The 19,400-nt window shown below is 40.3% G+C and overlaps 1 protein-coding gene across 2 annotated transcripts in view; it reads left to right on the plus strand.

Moving 5' to 3' along the window:
• SIPA1L2 (signal-induced proliferation-associated 1 like 2) overlaps positions 1–19,400 on the plus strand; it is a 104,055-nt gene that overhangs the window by 72,525 nt on the left and 12,130 nt on the right. For both annotated transcript variants that reach the window (XM_015413989.1, XM_015413990.1), the window contains 7 exons: positions 1,588–1,976; positions 3,575–3,799; positions 5,903–6,053; positions 10,392–10,611; positions 11,657–11,788; positions 15,988–16,041; positions 16,932–17,055. In XM_015413989.1, coding sequence (XP_015269475.1) covers positions 1,588–1,976; positions 3,575–3,799; positions 5,903–6,053; positions 10,392–10,611; positions 11,657–11,788; positions 15,988–16,041; positions 16,932–17,055 — 1,295 coding nt within the window. The remainder of the gene's footprint in view (positions 1–1,587; positions 1,977–3,574; positions 3,800–5,902; positions 6,054–10,391; positions 10,612–11,656; positions 11,789–15,987; positions 16,042–16,931; positions 17,056–19,400) is intronic.

Raw genomic sequence — 19,400 nt, forward strand, 5'->3', positions numbered from 1 at the left:
TCCCTAATTTACATTTCTAGCCCTTTCCCCTTCCCTTCAGCTATGACTTGAGCCTGGGATTTTGTGAATAAAACAAAAGAGTGTCCGTCAAATTTGCTTTTTCAGTCTGTTTTATTCCTACAGCCTGTTAAGAGCACTGCCAGTGCTGATCCCTGCTCATCTAGATAACAGAAAAGGTAAAGGGTTGGATACAGGCTAAATTGGCAGTTTTCACTGATTCCCCCATTCTTGTAGCAGGCCTTCCTCATGCTTTTCCTGGGGGGTCCCCATTCCCCAGGAGCAGCATCTTGGGGAGATTAGTGGGCTGCAGTGGGAGGGGGCAGGCTGCATAGTTCCCTTCCACTGATGACAAATTTAGTCTGGATTCAACCTGGTGGCCAGAGGCAAGTGCTGTCTTTGCCATCTGAGAGGCAACATTCTCACAAGGCTCTCCTGCATCTTATCCCCAAGCTAGCTGTTTTATATCTGGGAAGACTCTTGATGTCCTGCAGACCTCTCACTCTCTCCTTCTTCAGCCAGTCACACTCTTTTCAGCACTGTCTCCCCTTTTACAAAACAATAACCGAATTACAGTTAGAACCTTCTATAATCTGTATTTTAAATTAAAACAGGATGTTTTGATGCTGTTTTATTTGTTTTTGTTTTATTTTAGAACATTTACACTTAATTGGCAACAGACCAAAGAACTACTGTATGCACATTCAGAAGTATTTTCCCCCATGGAACGATAGCTCACTGCTACAAACTGCTTTTGAAACTTCCTTGAGTTACAAAAACAGTTTGCTGTATGACTTGAGAGCATCTGTTTGTGAAAGACCAGTCTGAATCCTTCTAGGCAACTGTTGACTTCACTCTGGTGGGCCAGTTCAAAGGCATAGTGTATCCATACGATCTTCTGGCTCTTTCCTTTTGTGGGGATCGAATCACCTGGTATACAGTAGCCCCTGGAAAAACCAGTCAGGGCCACCAGTGTTTCATCTTTTGGGAGACCCAGCTAAATAGCAATGATCTGTAGTCATCCTCAGCATCACTCCTGCTTGAGTGTGGAAATCATCTCAGATTTGCCCACACTTCTGATATGAGCGCTGTTATGCTTCAAGCTTACTTTTAACCCAGCTCTGTAGCCTCATATGAACAGATTTATTTCTTAAGTCAGGGCTGTCCAAAGAATACACAGACAGAAGCTCGGCAGCTATATGAAAAGCATTAATTCGTCTGTAAAAAGCCACTAGTAGCAACTTCTGTTCAGTTATTTAGAAGCATTTAGAAAATCTCTGTCAATAATAACCAGGATTTCGTAATATAATATGAATAGCTGGGTATATGTCTGAATGGAATTCACTGTGCCTAATATCATGTAGTCTCATCTCATATGCAGTGGGAAAAAATCCAGTCTGCTTTTCAGATGTATTGATAACAATACTAATGACTCTATCCATATGTGTAACAATACTAGTTGCATAGCCTAGTGTCTGTGCTAGTTTTATTTGGTACTTCTAAAAATAATGTGACAAAGTTTGCATCCACCATTTGTGAAAACTCTGAATAACATGAAATATAATTGTGTTGTAAAATATTTCTTTAAAGATTGGAGACAAAAACTGTTCCAGCCATTCCAGCAGTAATACTCTGTCCAGTAATACATCTAGCAACAGTGATGACAAGCATTTTGGCTCTGGAGACCTAATGGATACTGACTTGCTTGGATTAATTTATAGCAAAGGAGCTTCTACTGACAGTGGAATTGATACTGCTCCCTGTATGCCCGCCCCAATTTTGACTCCTTTGCACCTGTCTGGAAGCCGGTCCGGGATACATGGTCGTACTGATCAGTGGACTGAATCTTCTGAAACTGCTGGACCAGATGATGAGCAAACAAAAGTGTATACTGTTCACAGCTATGCTTCTGCAATTTCTAGCAGTCATACGGGTGATGGCAGTATGGGAGACCTCAGTGAAATATCTTCACATTCCAGGTAGGTGATTTTCTTCAATATGGGTGATCATATAGTTGTTAATATGTGGATTTGCTTTTGTTGTAACTAAAATTGCATTGCTGTAGAATTTGGCACTAAAGTAGGAAATAAACCTCTTCAAAATAAATCATGGGGGGGGGGAGACTATTTAAAAATTCCAGAGAGGTGAGAACATCTGCTGTTGGACTCAAAAGCGACTAGAAACGGGTAGCTCTCTACAATAAGGAAGGCTGTTTCCATAGGGGATTTTTCCCTGCATGGAACACAGGAAGCCCCAGCATAATTCTGGGTTCATTCCAAGTATGATTTATGACTTTTATCTGGAGAATAGCAACCTGTTTTTTCTCTCCAATTTAAAGGGGGACTTGCGGGTTGGCGGCTAATGGCATGTCGGTCCAATTGTTAACTTATACCCATCATGGGAAGGGGGGTGGAGCTAAGCTCAACTTTTAAAATGATATGGGGTATTGTAGTCCCCTTTAAAGGACTTTTTCCCATGTCCTTCCATGAGTATTCCATGAGAGCCAGTTTGGTGTAGTGGTTAAGTGTGCGGACTCTAATCTGGGAGAACCGGGTTTGATTCCCCACTCCTCCACTTGCACCTGCTGATGTGACCTTGGGTCAGTCCCAAGCTCTGGCACAGCTGTTCCTGAAAGAGCAGTTTGTGTCAGAGTTCTCTCAGCCCCACCCACCTCACAGGATGTCTGTTGTGGGGAGGGGAAGGGAAAAGAGTTTGTAAGCCGCTCTGAGACTCCAAGTGAAGGGCGGGGTATAAATCCAATATCTTCTTCTTCTTAAAGCATGGCTTGGAAGAGAAATGGGGGGAGTGGGAGTTTCAGATAGAGATGTCAGACTTCAGGTGGGACCTGGGGATCCCCTGGAATTACATCTCATCTCCAGATGACAGATATCAGTTTCCTTGGAGAAAGAGGATGCTTTGGAGTATGGACTCTATGGCACTGTACCCCACTGAGGTCCCTGTCATCCCCAGGCTCCACCTCCAAATCTCCAGGAGTTTCCCAACCTAGAGCTGGCAAAAAAAACCCCCTTGCTAGTGGCCAGGGAGGACCTGGCAATCCTAGTTTCAGTGATGGAGTGGGGTCCCAGTCTGAGTGCTGTCAATACCTGTGCTTGTGCAGGCATGATTAGTGGAAACAGGGATGAGCAAGGCTTGGGGGGGTGGGGGTGGCAGCAGCGAGTGGCACAGGAACAGGAGTATGGATATGCTCCTTTGCAGCCTAATTGTCCTTCCTTTCAAAGTCATATACACTATTTATATTTATCCTACTTTTGTAATTCATCAACTGGGAGTGGTTAACACCCACTCTGATTAACTCATCTGTCCCTTTGAATGGTGTTATCATCTGATCTCTGCAGTGGAATGTGTATAGTGCACCTTCTGGCCTTTCTTTATATCTCCACCCTCCCCCACCCATTTTCTCTCTATATTTGTGTATATAATCTGGTGACTGAATGTAGTACTTGATGCATCTGATGAGCTCTAGCTCTTCCTTATGTCACTGTCATTTTAGTAGTTTTTAAGGTGCTGCAAGATTTTTTTGGTATTGGTTTGTGTTTGTATTTTTTTCTACTTCTAGTGGGTCACATCATTCAGGAAGTCCTTCAGCACATGGTCTCAAAAACAGTGGATCTTTAGATACCTCCAAAGTATACATAGTGTCTCAAAATAGTAGTCAACAGATCTCTGGCTCAATAGCAAAATGCTACCCTAGACAAGGAGCAATAAGCAAATATGTCATTGGCTGGAAAAAATCAGAAGGCAGCCCTACACCTGAGGAATCTGAATCTTCTGAATGTCAAGAGTAAGTTTTGTTTAGGATAATATTTTTTGAAATTAGAAAGGGAGCAGTCTAAAGAAAGAAAGAAAATGAAAACTCAGTAATAGCTCCAAAGGGCTTGGAAGATGTAGTCATTCGTCAGGCAGGTCAGCTGCCCATGAGTCTCCTGCCTCCTGTTTGTTCTGCATCAAAGCAGTTAGAGAGGTCACTCACTAGCAGCATAGATGTAATTCATGAAAAATTACATTGTGGTATCACAAAACCCATTTTCCTCTCTGATCAGGATATGATAGTGAATTATGCTGCCTTTAGCAGTTATTAGTCTTAGGTGTATGCAGGGGTCATTTCCTGCAGGAGCGCACAGGAGCGAAACTCCGGCAGTAAAGAGCCCAAGGGACGAGCACATGTAACAAGCCCCACCCCCTGCTCCCAGCAGCCTTCAGTCAGAGCAAGAAGCAGCCAGGTAAGTTGCAGAGCCCCCCCAGCCCCACAGTCATAAACAGTCCAGTAGCACCTAAGACCAAGTTTTATTCAGGTACAAGCTCTCCCTCCTCTGTGAGGGCAGATCTGCACGTTCCCCCCCCCCCAATAGCTAGCAATCCAAAACAGTCCAGTGGAACCTGAGCGGTGGGTGTTGCCTTCTGACACACTTCCGGTGATGTCAGGGTGTGTGGCATATGCAAATAAGGTACGCTAATGAGTTATGCTAATGAGCTCCTGCACCTCTTTTTCTACGAAATGACCCCTGGATACACTAATAATTAGTAATTTCCAGTTTTCAGGATGTATTTGTAAGATTGCCAGCTCCAAGGCAAGAAATTCTTGAAGATTTGGAGATGGAATCTGGGGAGGGTGGGGTTTAGGGAGGGTATAATGCCATAGAATCCACCCTCTGAAGCTGCCATTTTCTCCAGGGGAACTAATCTGAAGAACACCTCTACTTCAGGAGATCTCCAGGCCCCACCTGGAGGTTCACAACCATTGCATTTGTAAAATTTGCAAAATAAAAAGAGTTTAGTTTGCTTTTCCTTTGTTGTACACAATTTATGTGGTTATGTAAAAAGGCGCCCTGTTGTTCTGAACAATTTTTAATTTTTTACAATAATATATGCTTATGAAATAGAACAGAGATTACAAGGGAACTATCACTGGTAATTCTTATGCAACTATCAGTCTATTATCAACAATCTGTATTCAGTGGAGTGGATCTACCACTCAACTAGCTAAAATTTGAAACTTTCCTCCACCTTACGGAGCCTTGTGGCACTTTTTCCAACAAAGAGCTACGAAGAGTCACTTACGTTAAAGGAAGGTTTCTTAGGCTGGAAAAAGACTGTATGGAAGAAGGTGGGATTTATGCCACTATATCAGTTTCTTTAAGAGATGTTAAATATTTGGATCTGTGATTGAATGAAAATGCCAGTTAGGGTTACCAACCTCCGGATGGGACCTGGAACCCTCCTGGAATTACAGCTCATCTCCTGATAACAGATATCAGTTCGTCTGGAGGAAATTGCTGCTTTGGATGGTAGAATCTATACCCAGATTTGGCAATCCTTAATGCCAGTCCAAGTAAGGAGCAGGGTAATAGGGGAGTGTACTAGTAGTCTTTGAGGATAAGATGATGATGCCCATTTTGATTAGAAAAATAATTATGTGGCACGTTTTCTACTCAGAGTCATCAGGAGCTCAATTTCTTCTAGGGTTGCCAGGTCTGGGTTGGGAAAATACCAGGAGACTTTGGGGGTGGATCCAGGAGAGGGTGGGGTTTGGGGGAGGGGAGGGGCCTCAGCATGGCACAATGCCATAGAGTCCACCCTTCAAAGCAGCCATTTTCTCCAGGGGAGCTGATCTCTATCAGCTGGAGATCAGTTGTGAAAGCAGGGGATCTCCAGGCCCCACCTGGAGGCTGGCAACCCTAATTTCTTCAATGAGTGTCATCCCAAAACTGAGATTAATTTTTAAATTGTTTAGAGATTAAGAAAAATGCAACTAGCAGAGCACTGTAAAAAGAATATCCATGAAAATGTTAAGCTAATGGTAAACTGCCCTGAGCCTGCATGTGGGGAGGGTGGTATAAAAGCCTAATGAAATAAATAAATAATAAACAACCAATTGTTTCTTCAGATTATATAATGATGTTGTGAGGCTGTCTTCAAGTCAACTTCAAGCCTCAGTAAGGAATACAGCTCCTGAAAGCCAGCATGTCTTGTCCAAAGAAGAGTTTCTGAAGCTGATGTTGCCAGAGACCGTCTCTGTGGAGGAGGGCAGACGAAAGGTTAGGTACTTTCCCCCCCACTGCAATTATGTCAAACAATCAATTGATATCACTGTTCAGAATTTAGGAAACAATGTATACTGATAGTAGTAATTTAGATAATAAGTATCCTTTAAAACATGGCTATAAATCCTAGCACACTATAGGTTATATTGCATAGCTTTAGTATACCTCTTCTTAAAAGGTCTACTCTTAATTGGTAAACTAGATGTGGCTGTGGGATATCTGCAGGTCTTTTTTTTAATACTAAGAGCAGTCATAGGAGGCTCAGCCTGGATTAAGACTGCTGGTTCAGCCTTTTTTCCTTACAGCTTTTACCAATCTCTCTTCCCCCTTCCCACTCTGAACAATTTCCCCATGGGGAGAAAATAGGCAGGTGAATGGAACATTGCTTACTCTGTGTTTAAGTACTAGCCTTTGTTACCACATAAACCACACTGCAAGTTTGCATTATCAGGTGTTAAAATATCCCCCTTTTTAGTAATTGAGATTATAGATGTAAAATTAATGGAAATTATAAAGACATCATTTAAGATTTTTTTCTTTTTAAAAAAATTGAAAAATATACTAACTTTTCTATCAACCCTGAACTTATTTTTCTTCTTTAACAATATAAAATGCATCATTTGTAACTTAATTAGGATAGATAATTGTACTAATTGATATGGAATTTAAGAGTATAAATGTCTTGGTTTTCTATAAGTAAATTGCAAATATATCCAATACTGGAGAGAAAGCTGCAAACTGCAGTATCCTGTGCTATCTTAGCACATGTACCTTCATTTTTACCATTTAGAGGCTGGAAAAACTAAAATATGAAAATAGAAAAATGCAAATTTTGTAGTATATAAAATGAATTGTATTATTATTGGACAAAGAGTCTCATACAGTCATACCAGGACAAGCACCATATTTGGATACTGAGATAAACTTTATAACACTGAAATCTTCAGTAGTATATTATCATACACAGTATAGCATGTTAATTGTGTACAAAACTAGTCACATCTAAACAATCAGCAAAACATGTTGTATATGTCTATATTACACATAGGAAATACTATCAACAAATGTGTAGATTGTCTTCATACTACACATTTAGAGCCAGTAACAACTTCTCTTAACAATTATTTTATTTATACCAAAATGGAAAATATTTCATAGTTTTCTTTTTAGAGCTCCCTAAACTTTCTAAAGCAATGGTATTCCCAGTAGTCATGTATGGCTGCGAGAGTTGGACTATAAGGAAGGCCAAGCGCTGAGGAATAGATTTTTTTTTAAACTATTTTGCTGGAGAAGACTCTTGAGAGTCCCTTGGACTGCAAGAAGATCAAATCAGTCAATCCTAAAAGAAATCAACCCTGACTGTTCCCTGGAAGGCCAGATAATGAAACTGAAGCTCAAATACTTTGGCCACCAAATGAGAAGGGAGCACTCACTGGAGAAGACCCTGATGCTGGGAAAGACTGAAGGTCAAAGAAGACGGGGACGGCAAAGGATGAGATGGTTAGACAGTGTCATCGATGCAATGAACATGAAGTTGAGCAAACTTCAGAGGACGGAGGAAGACCAGAAGGTCTGGCGTGATCTGGTCCATGGGGTCGCGAAGAGTCGGACTCGACTGTGCGACTGAACAACAACAAACTTTCTAATTTTTTTCTGTTGAAAAAAATGGGGGGGGGGTAGAGTCTTCAGGGAAAATCTTTTTTTCTGAGTTTTCCCAGGTTCCCCCCAAACTTTCAAAGCTCTAATTAAGATGTCAAACTATTTCAACTTTCAGCCAAAATGTAAACGTTTTTACAAGAATAGAATGTATTGTCATTTTTACTTTATACTCACTGTTTTAAGGGAGAAGCATACAAGTATATTGTTTCTAGATTTTCCACTTTATAAAGATTGTTTGGACTGCATGTATATCAGTTTTAATTTTGGGAGTCCCTGTGAGATGGTCAGTCACAGGCATGCATGTTTTTTGCATTTATGATATAGAAAATGTACATAATTTATTTGGGGAATGCTAACATTTATTAGCAAATGTCCCAAAACTGAGTAAATGTTATTGTGAGCATTTACTGGTGTATGTCCGTTTTTGGACATTCCTGAAATTCATCTGAGATTTATAGCATATGTCACAATCCTGCACATTTTCAAACATTGGCGAAAATTTTAAAAGTCCTGTGCAAAAAGCACTTCCACTTGTAGAGAGAGGAGTTGCCAATCTTTCTTTCCAAGTATGACTCTCTGGCCATGTTGAATCACACTTTGGAGTGTCCCCAGACATTCTGGGACAGATTTACTGGGGGCAGGGGAGAATAAGTAACCATTTGAGAAATTTGAACAGTTTAAGAATTGTGCACAAATGACTGGAATCAGCCACATATAGGAAAAGAAAAGGATTCTTTGGGCCAATTTCTTAGAAATATATAAAGTTATTTAGTTCTTTAACCACCCCATGAACCATCAACACTTACCTGTGTGTACTTGTGCCCACAAAGGATTTAACACTTGATGACATATTTCAGACATAGTCTTATTAACACCGCTGCAACCAGAACATGGAACAATCTGGGTACCTATCCATTTATAATCTCCAGGCTTTATTATTATAATATGGTCTATGTAGGCTGCCCTTGAAGACTGTTTCGAAATTATGGGCTGCCAAGTCCCCCCAGGGGGCGGGGAAACCCCCGCCTGAGAGGCCCATTACCCGCCGCCGGCAGATCGGGCCCCGAGGGGAACCCCACCCCCAAAGCACGCGACATGCCCAGCGTCAGCACGTCACCCGGAAGTGACGCAATCATGTCGGCAACGTTGGGGGCGGGGCCACAATCATCCGAGGAAAAACTATGGTTTTCCCTCGGATGATTGTGGCCCCACCCCCAATGTGCCCGACATGATTGCGTCACTTCCTGGTGACGTAATTGCGGCGCACGCGCATGGACTCCCGAAGCAGCGCTGGACTCCCCCGCTCTACATACAGTAAGGACTTGGCAACCCTAAGCCCATCTGTTTTCAGGGACAGGCTGCAGGGATCATATTACTGCTATCTTGTGACCTTTGCATAGGCTACCTGTTAGTTTTCAAGTCCAGTTCAATATGCTTTAAAGCCCTTCACAACTTAAGGCTCACATGGCTGAAGAATCATCTCTCCCATTGTGAGCCTATGCACCTTTACTCAGCACCAGGGCTATTTTGGGGCAGGAACGCACAGGAACGGAGTTCCGGCTGGCTCCTGAGTTGGCCACACCCAGCAGGAGCTCATTAGCATAATAGGCCACACCCAACAGCAGAAACTCATTAGGATTGGCTACAGTAGGCGTGTGTGGCCTACTGCAAAGGAGTCCCTGCTACAAAAAAAGGCCCTGGGTTTTGACAACAAACAAGGTAAACAGAATAAGAAGCAAAAGGTGGGTGTGGCTGGATGACCACACTTCTGGCAATAGGGGGCTGCGGCCTAATATGCTAATGAGCTGTGGTGTCAGGGTGTGGCCTATTATGCTAATGAGTTCCTGCTGGGCTTTTTCTACAAAAAAAGTTTGCTCAGCACGGTAGTAGCTGCTAGTTATCCTCAATCCTGTTAAGGTACATTCCATTGCCGCCTATTCATGGGTTGTCTCTGTGCCTGTGGAATAGCCTTCCAGAAGAATTTAGAAAGTCCCAGTCTTTTCTGTAATTCCATAAGGGCTGTAAGACAGAACATTTGAAGACAGCCTTTGGAGTCTCTTGATGGTTTCTATAGTCTGCTTCTTAGGGGCTGCGATCTTTTATGGATGTCAGTTGCAGGGTTTTTGTGGGCAGCTTGAAACAATTTAAATGGAGTTTGATGGTTTAACTTTTCTCAGTGTTATACGGTTTTTAATCTGTTGACTGTATTGATTCTCAGTTGTCCCCCCCCTACAAAAAGGTGGCTATATAAATGTTTTACATAAATAAATAGAGAATGTACTTGTCTGAATTGCCTCCCACATGGTTCAGGATGATTTTAATTACACCAATTAACTCCCATTATCTTTCTGCCCCTGAAGGAACGTAAAGTTGGCCTGTACCCTGTGGTAGCCACTTCAGGTATACAAGTTTACAAGCCCAGGTGCACCTACAGTGATTGATACAGTGGATAGATTCAGGTTGGTAGCTGTGTTGGTCTGAGAACAAAGGTTGAGTCCAGTGGCACCTTTAAGACCAACAAGACTCAAACAGTGGATGTTACTAGTTACCAGTGTAAATAGATGTCAGTGAAAAGTCAACTCATATCAGGACATAGTATATGAGCTATTATTGCAACTAAAATAGGACATATGTTCAAATTTATTAACTAATTTACTTTTCTGAAATGTTTAGTTCTCATTTTATGGCAACCTATCACCAAGAAGAATACTCTATCGCACTCTTTCTGATGAGAGCATATGTAGCAATCGGAGAGGATCTTCATATGCTAGTTCGCGAAGTTCAATGCTAGACCAAGCTTTACCAAATGACATTTTGTTCAGCACTACCCCACCATATCACAGTACATTACCTCCTAGAACAAGTTTATCAGCTGGTATTGGAAACCTAAGACGTAAGTTTATGTGTTAAATGTGATATTCGGTGAATTTTCAGATGCAAGGAAACCTACTAAAAGTTATGTTATATTCTTCAGATTTTTATAAAGACTGAATGTGGAGAACTGTCTTTACTGTAGCATACTGATTAGTATTGATTTACTCATACATTCATTTACTCATACTAGTGCTGCTCCCTGTCACAGTATGCTCTTTTTGATCATGATTCACGAGGCTGCCAGGGCTTTCCCCTTTAAGCCATAGCAAAGAAAATGTTCTTTGCTCTGACCTAAAGGGGGGTAACAGTATGGTGGCTGCATATATAGACTCTTTGTGAAAGCTCTGTATCCCTGGACCTTTAACAACTGAGTGTTTTAAACACTGACCTGTGGATAGGGGAATTGGGTTGGCAACAAGAATCTGTGCCAATACAATGAAGAAGGGGGAGGGGCAGCATCAGCAGTGAGTGGCACACAGGGAAGGGGGTGCAAATGCTATCCCTTTGTCCTTGCATTCCAGGGTAGCTTTCTCACCCCTGTTTGGAACCAGCCTAGCATTTACATCATAATCAGGATTTGAAACCACAGTTAGAAGTTGATCTTCAAACCCTGTTTCTGAACAAGCCTTGATGTAACTAACCAACTGTTAGAATCAGTGAGGTGTGATTCTTCACCATTGTTACAGCCATCAGGGTTAGAAAGGGCAGTGAGGATTGGTGCTTGATGGGGTAGGGAACACACAGTGCCTACAATCCGTTTTCTTTCTCTTAATTGTAGTTATAGCCCAAGAGCATGAAAGAGATGGTTAGCACTCTCAGCTTCCCTTTTTGTGTGATGGAGGTGAGGATTAGAACTCCCCATGCCTCCAGATTAGTGATTTATGTTGGCAGAGTAGATGAGGAATAATCAGTTTGGCAGCTAGATGTGCATAACAACATGTGGATGGTCCATTGCTCATATTTCCTGCAAATTTGATATTTACAGTTTAAAACGCCATTATATTCTTATACGTTATATCTTATTTAAGATATTTCCTAAAGACACATTTTTATCTTAAACTTAGATGAGTTTTGGTTCTCAGATGGATCGTTATCTGACAAATCAAGATTCAATGATCCTGGCCTGATGCCCCTTCCAGACACAGCCACAGGTCTAGACTGGTCTAACTTGGTAGATGCTGCCCAAGCATTTGAAGGTAATGAGAGAATTTGTGTAACTGTTGTATTAGATATAGTAGTATCATAAACATTCATTCATTACCAATAACTCTCCTATTGATCAAATCAGTTGTCCCGAATTTAGTCACTGGCACTTTTGGGGTAGAACACAAGGTTTCTGTCAGTAACTATTAAATGTAATGGCTAAAACCAAGAGCAGGGGCAGGAGTTGCGCAGAATAAGATTGACAGGTACCTCCATTAAATTGTGTCCCTAGAGGATAGTTTCATAAATACGATAAATGTGTCATTTTTAATATCCCAGAGGAAGCATAAAAATATATAACTACTCAGTATTTATTTTATTTATTTATTTATGTTATTGATAGTTCACATTTCTCACAGGGACCCAAGGCAGATTACACTTAGCGAGTCACTACAATCAACAAAATGGGACATTAAGTAACCAGTGCATTAGGATTTTAGAAGTCAGGAATCAACCAGAAAGAACTGAAGCATAGCATGAATATTAACATGACACATTAAGCAGCAAAAATTACATAATAGCATCCTACTTAGAATCAGCTATACACAGCAGTATAGACCACAGACCCTAATCAGTTATCCAAGTAAGTCTGAGAACCATTTTATACAGTGCATCTCTATTACCTGCACAGAAAAGCCCCCTTGAATAATTCAGTTTTGCAACTTTTTTCTTGTGCAATTTTAAATCAAAGTTGGAAGACAAAATAACTTTTTATACATGTTCACAATATCTTTTTGAGTGACACATTCATTTTCAGTCCTTTGAGATGTATTGCCTTCTGACGTATTTTCCATTAACTGGTATTGTTCAGATAACTAATAAGCGTGAAGAATATAGGCCAGAATCTAGAGGGGAATTTAGGAGACAATAGCATATATTACCAAGAGTATCTGAATAACTCTTGCACCAAACCCCAAGCTGTTTTTAAACTTATGGGAATTCAAAATTCATTTTAGGAGATTTCAGGAGCCTTCTGTGCAGTACATGGGAGCCATATCCAAGAATGAGATGATCTTAATCCATGCCATGGTTCACAGGCTCTAGTTCTCCCCATCATTGATTTAACTGACAACCGGTGTGGTATAGTGATTAAGAGTGGCTGACTAATATGTGGGAGACCTCAGTCTGAATCCCCATTCATGCCATGGAAGCTTGCCTTGAGGCTCTCATACTTGCTTCATAGGGTTGTTGTGAGGATAAAATGGAAGACAGGAGAACAATGTAAGCCATTTTGGTGAGAAAGTCGGGGTACAAATGAATTAAACCAATTAAAATAAGTGAATTAACTTTCAACAGAAATCGCACATGTTTAGGGTTTTATATTATTCTGCACTAATAATAAACAATTTAAGGGAACTGATTTGGTAAACAAACATATTGGACATTTTTTACTACAGCTTGAAAATGAAATGAGATAGGTTAAGTTTTAGTCTTGGGAGCAAAGCATGAAGCACTGCCCAAACTCTGATGCTACTTAAGTTATGGAGAAATGTGCTGATGGATGGATTTTATACATGCCAAATAAAAAGGCAGGAAATTGTATCTGAGGTAGGAAATTGTATTTGATTATTGTATGACATTTAAGAACTACTGAGTTATTATATTCAGACTCAGATAATTTGGTGTAAAGGACTCTCCCTTTCGACACATCTCAGCTGTCAACTTTTATGACTACAATACCACAACTGAATCCATGGAATTTAACACACTGAAATTTTAAAAACTCTACTGTATGTTTCACACTGTGTGCTTGGAAGTCCCACTAATCTTAATGTAACAGTGTAGTTAGGACTATAGCCTAAGAAAGTTGGACATTTATGATGAATAAAAAAGATACTGAGGAGAGAACAGCTCAGTTCCAGAACACAACTTTATTTATCTTCAAGGATGCATGTTTGGTTTTTTGATAATCTGTCATATAATGTCAATATTTTATTGAAAGGATAGAGCAGTTTAGAAACTTCAGATGGGCTAGTAGATTGTATACTATTGAAGATCATTGATACCCAATCCTAATGTAACCCAGGTGTTGGAACTAAGGCCTAGGACCTATTCTTAAAGCCCCCCCCTTTCCACTCAAACTCTTTGGTTTAAACAAACAACTGTATTTATTGAAAAAGAGGGAAATGCAATTTGCACCATTGGGTATGGTACTCCCCACCCTCAAAACTCCTTCCTGTTCCCAAACCAAAGGACCAGAGTCTGAAGATGAGTGATGACCTATGAAATCAGGGCCTTACTCTTGAGAGCACAGCTCTCAGCCAGTGTCCTGGGATTTGAAAGTACTGCCCTTGGGGAAATCTGTGTAGCAGAAGGTGGGTCCTGTAGTCCCAGAAGTGCTGTTTTCTTGCTGAAGCTGGCTTGGCCGCAGTTCCTCAGAAGCAGGCTTCCAATGTGAAACAAAGTTCTCAGGGCTTTCCTCCTCACCAAGAAGTTATTTTCCCCCTGCAAAAAAAGATGGTCTGTGGACTAACCTTCTCCACAAGAAGTTACTTCAATAAAGAGAGGGGCTCACTAGACAAAAATTTCTTCAGCTAAGGCATTTCCATAATTCAGTTACTTGGAGCAAACACAGGAGCTTCGGAAAAGCCTCTCCCCTCTTTCCCTTCTCTAACAAAAAAATGAGTAGGCCTCATGCTTTACCTGTGGAGTTTTTCAGTGAGCAAACTCGTGACATACACTCCTCCCACTATGCAGATTAAGTAGGTGCATTGTTCCACCCAACAGCCTATGTTCCCAAAGTTCTATACTAAGAACTGATGCTGTACAAAGTACTTTTATTTTTAGGGCTTTTTTAATGTTGTTGAACCTTCTCAGTAACCTGAGGGTGGCTTTTCAATTTATATAAAAGTATATCTTGTTCGCCTGAGCTCTTCTGTTAGTTTAGTCTGCATGTGTGCTAAACAGGCAATGGAAAGTATTCACAGGAAACCATGCTGAACACACTTGGGGATGGTTTGCCTTCCCTCCCCCAAGTTACGGTTGCCAGGTCCTTACTGTGTTCCAGTGGGGGGGTTTCTCTCCTTCTTCCGGGACTTGTGCTGCCTGCTTATTGTAGAGCAGAGTCTTCTGCTGCCTTTCACAATCAGTGAAACAGACCAGGTTCCTAAATTTGGGGATTCGATGGGGGTGGGTTTTCCCTGCTTTTGGGGCTCCAATCTGCTGCCACCAAGCTGGCCAGCAGGGGAGCCCCCCCCGAGCAGCCCCATCCGTGCCAACCTGCCCAGCACGATGACATCATGCGGAGGTGACATCATTGCGCAGGGCACGTTGCGGGGGGACACTCTAGTGTTTGAGAAATTTTTTTTTCTCAAATACTAGAGTGTCCCCCCACAACGTGCCCTGTGCAAGAGGGCCACAGAGATGACACAGACAAAGGCAGATGCTTAGGCTTTTACAAGATAAAAATCTAACTCATATAATTAAGCAACTTCAGTTGAATATACTGAAAATGAGTAACTGTACATATTGATAAACAAACAGAGGGATGGGAAAAAATAACCTATCTGGCAAATGGAAAAATATATATAAATAACTACATCTTCTCTATCCTCTCTCATGATATTGTAGTGAAAAATGCAGGCAACGATTAAAATATATAATATGCAAATCTGCATTTTTACTCCATTCTTCTTTAAGGCAGATGCTTGTAGAACCCTTTCTCTGCTATGAATATGTTACTTTCCAGAGAGAATTAAATTCATTTTTGAGTTTCCCGGAAGCTGTCTTAATGAGCTTCCTCCGCCCCTTGATGCCAATGAAGTGTGAAATTTTCTTGTCTTAGTAGCCCATATGAACTTGTGATTTAAAACTAGAGAGAGATCATAAGCTGCTAATAGGGATATAGTTAGCATTGTTTACTGTCCTTTATGTAACTGTATGGAAATCCAACAAAGAGAAATGTATACCAATAGAAATATTACATCTTAAAATGGTGGGCCAGTCTTTCTCTGCATTTCCTTTTATAATCATTTGAACTGATAGTCATGTTTTCTCTTCCTTACACTGATTGTAAAAGGTATCATGATATAGTGACAATGAACAATACTGCTTTGAGAAGGATGACACAATAAACACTGGTGCTAAGTAATATTCCAGAATTTCTCTCTCACACACACATAGCAGCTATGCTATTCCAAAATTAGTTCGGTGAACTCTGTTGTTCATAGGAACATTCTAAATCTTATTTCAGATTTTGACTCTGACGAAGAACTTGAGCCAGTCTGTCATCACACTTCGTTTCTAGGTGATGGTCTGGAGATGACTGTTAGATATTAATTCTTTTAAAACCTTCCATTATGCTGTTATATGTTTGCACGTTTGCATGATTATATGCAAGCTTTGGACCTTTGCAAGGTGAAAGGACTAGGCATGTCATGGCCAGGACCAGTAGAAGCCTGTGGACTGCCTAGGGAAATCTATACATAAATGAATGATCTCTATTATTATGGAATAAATCTTTTGCATGGAAAAGGCTCAAATATCATTTATTCATATTCTGTACCAGTATGTGTGACATGCTTTAGCACTGGGTATATTTTGTCTGCTACACTGCATGTCCTTTAGGGAAACCAAGTAGCTAACAAGTGAGTCAAGCATGTATTATGTGAATCCTAGGTAAATAAGTTGATACTTGAAGATCCTAACTTCTTTACATGCCTAAAGGTAATGGTCATAATGTAGTACTAGCATATCGGCCTTCAAGTCTGCAAGCAATCAATAACTTAAGCAGTATGTTCAAGTACAGCAGCACAGTAAATATGTTCTGCTGTACTAGATTCCATAGTGTTTTATGGAATTGAGGGGGGGGATACCTACATGGAAAGTGCTTGCATTTTTATTGATTACAATGTGAAATTGGTCGTGGTCTCCAATTTTCTGTAAATTTCAGCCAAACCAAATCTTCTTGATATATGCAGAGCTGAGGCTATAGTAGATTGCTTTCAGATATATGTTGGAAGTCCATATGGTGGTGTTTTTTAAAAACAAACAAACTGTGATGCAGACGCTTGTTTCCTTGTCTGTGACTGATCCAGATAAAAAGATCATGTCTTAGAGTTCTTGAACAGTTTTTATATACTGGAATCATCTGTACACAGCTATTTTATTTTAGCATATATTTATTTGCTTTTCCAGATCAAAGGGTGGCATCTTTTTGCACCATGAATGACATGCAGCATGTGCAGGGTTTGGAGAATAATCAAGACTTACCTCTGAGTACAAGTCCAACACATGGAAAAAATTTCATTGATACTACTGGGTATGTAAGTCAGATGGGACTCCGCCCCCAAGTAATCAAAATGTACAGGATTAATAGGTCACCATATTCTGATACATCTCTACCCATCACCTTCGCCTCTTCAGCTCTCCGATCCTCATCGATCTGAGGGTTTCCTACTCCAGCAAACAACTCTGCCCTTTCTCCCTTACATCACTGATACTTGGAACACTTGTGTGATGCCACCTCTCTCACTTTCTTTAAATCCTTCCTCAAAACTCATATTTTAGGCAAACAACTCCTGCAACATAAGAAAGAGTCAAAAGTGGTTTATTATATGGCATTGGAAAAATGTCTAAAATCCTGCAGAGAGAATATAACCCTTGGGCTACATTTAAGTACCTCAGTGTAGTGACTGTAGAGTTTATGTACACATGTAAATAAGTTTCTTATTGCTTTATTACAAGAGATACTTATTTAAAGCATATTGTTTATGCTGACAACAATATTTTGGGGACAAAAATACCTCTCCCTTAATACACAGGGTTGAACTGGACAAGCTTCCAATCTCTTCTGTTCTACGGCTTATGTCATTTGACATATTTCATCCCTAAAAGTTAAATATTTAGTGGGGACAAGGCAAACAATGAGATTGTTGGGTTCCAATATCCTCAGAATAAAAATCCAGAAGGAACTTGAATTCAGTGTTCATTTAGCTCATTAGATCACTGCTCTGTGCGCCTTCCTTTCTGACTTGTCAATAACAACTGAATTTCTCTGGTTGCCACATGAAAATAATAGGGATTGCCTAAGATTCCATATTTTAAACTTAATATAAAATCAGATACATATAGCCATTTAAATTGCTATATGCTGGCCTATAAGCAACTCCAGTACTCTTTTCAGTATTGGCCATTTTTTAAAAAAGACCAAGGTCTCCTTTGGATATTATTGAAGTCTTAGTTATCACAAAAATTACAACTATATGGATGTCTTTAAGGAATTTGGAGTGCCACCTATGATTCTCCCATATGAAAAGAATGACTAGCCCAGAATCACCCAATGAGCTTCAAACTGAGTAGAGGTTTGAACCAAGGCCTCTCCAGTCCTTGAGTGATAGTTTGACCATTACACCACATTAACTCTCTTAAGGCACATGGTTCAGGAAATTTAGAACATACCAGTGAAATCTTGCACGTTGAAGAAGTTCATTAGCATGATTAAAATCACCTGAATCTCCCCATGGACAGGCATTTTTGCAATTTTTATAATTGGTGGCCTAGTTTCACAGGTCTGTGACAATTCACACATTGACATATGCGCTGTGTACCCAATTTTTTAATTCACATGCCAAATCTGAGTCATGGGGCAATCTGGCAGTAGAGATGGATTTTTAACTGTAGTATTAGAACTATGCTAAGGTGGCCAGAGATCAGATAAACTAATTTTGCATACTAGATTATCATATTTTCCTTTGCTTCTTGGAATAAATATTCTGATAAATTGAAGAAGAAATCAGATAACAGATTGTGCATGTTTGGGAGTAAAGAAATATAGAGATTACTGGAAAAAGATCTCCTTAATACAGAGAAATATGTATTAGGCAAAAATAGATTATTACAAAGTGCACAACCATTCTTACAAATACATGTTTTCTCAAAGAAAATATGTTTTATAAATCCCAGCATAAAGGGGATAGAAGTATGTTGTAAGATTCAGGTATATGCACAAGGATTTTTATCAATAGTTTTGTCATATAAGAAAGGATCTAATCCTGTTTCTTTGATTTAATGTATTTAAATGTTAAAATACCCCTTTTTGCATACCAGTGCACTGAAGTAAAGATCAATATGTTTCAACATGTGCTCATGCCAAAATTTCTTTCACTCTGTCCTTTTTTGAAATTGCATATATTCAAGGTAAATGGAAGTTGTACAGCTCTCTAGTTCTGATTATTACATATCCCAAGAATGCATCTTAATAGAAATAAAAAGCTGATTCAATAGGAAACAGATAAGGTATATCCTACTGCTTCTGCTCATTATTAAATATGCCTATTTTGACAAGTGTTGAAAGTTCTATCCAGAAAATGTTGATACCTCGGAAATAATTTTGTGAAATTTGTCAAGAACATAAATAGTTCTAGGTGGGTAGTCATGTTGGTCTGAAGCAGTAGAACAAAGTTAGAGTCCAGTGGCACCTTTAAGAACAACAAAGTTTTACTCAAGGTATGAGCTAATTTGCAGCTGACCCTTTACCTATAAGCAGAGGTCATTTTGGGGGGATCGCGGGGGATCGCAGTTCCCCCGGGTGAGGTACGGGGGGCGAGGCACATGACGAAGCCCCGCCCCCTGCTTCCAGCTGCCCCGCTTCCGGCCCTCATTCAG

The sequence above is a fragment of the Gekko japonicus genome, unplaced genomic scaffold (genome assembly GCF_001447785.1).
Source record: "Gekko japonicus isolate JY-2015 unplaced genomic scaffold, Gekko_japonicus_V1.1 scaffold2174, whole genome shotgun sequence".
Classification (NCBI taxonomy): domain Eukaryota; kingdom Metazoa; phylum Chordata; class Lepidosauria; order Squamata; family Gekkonidae; genus Gekko; species Gekko japonicus.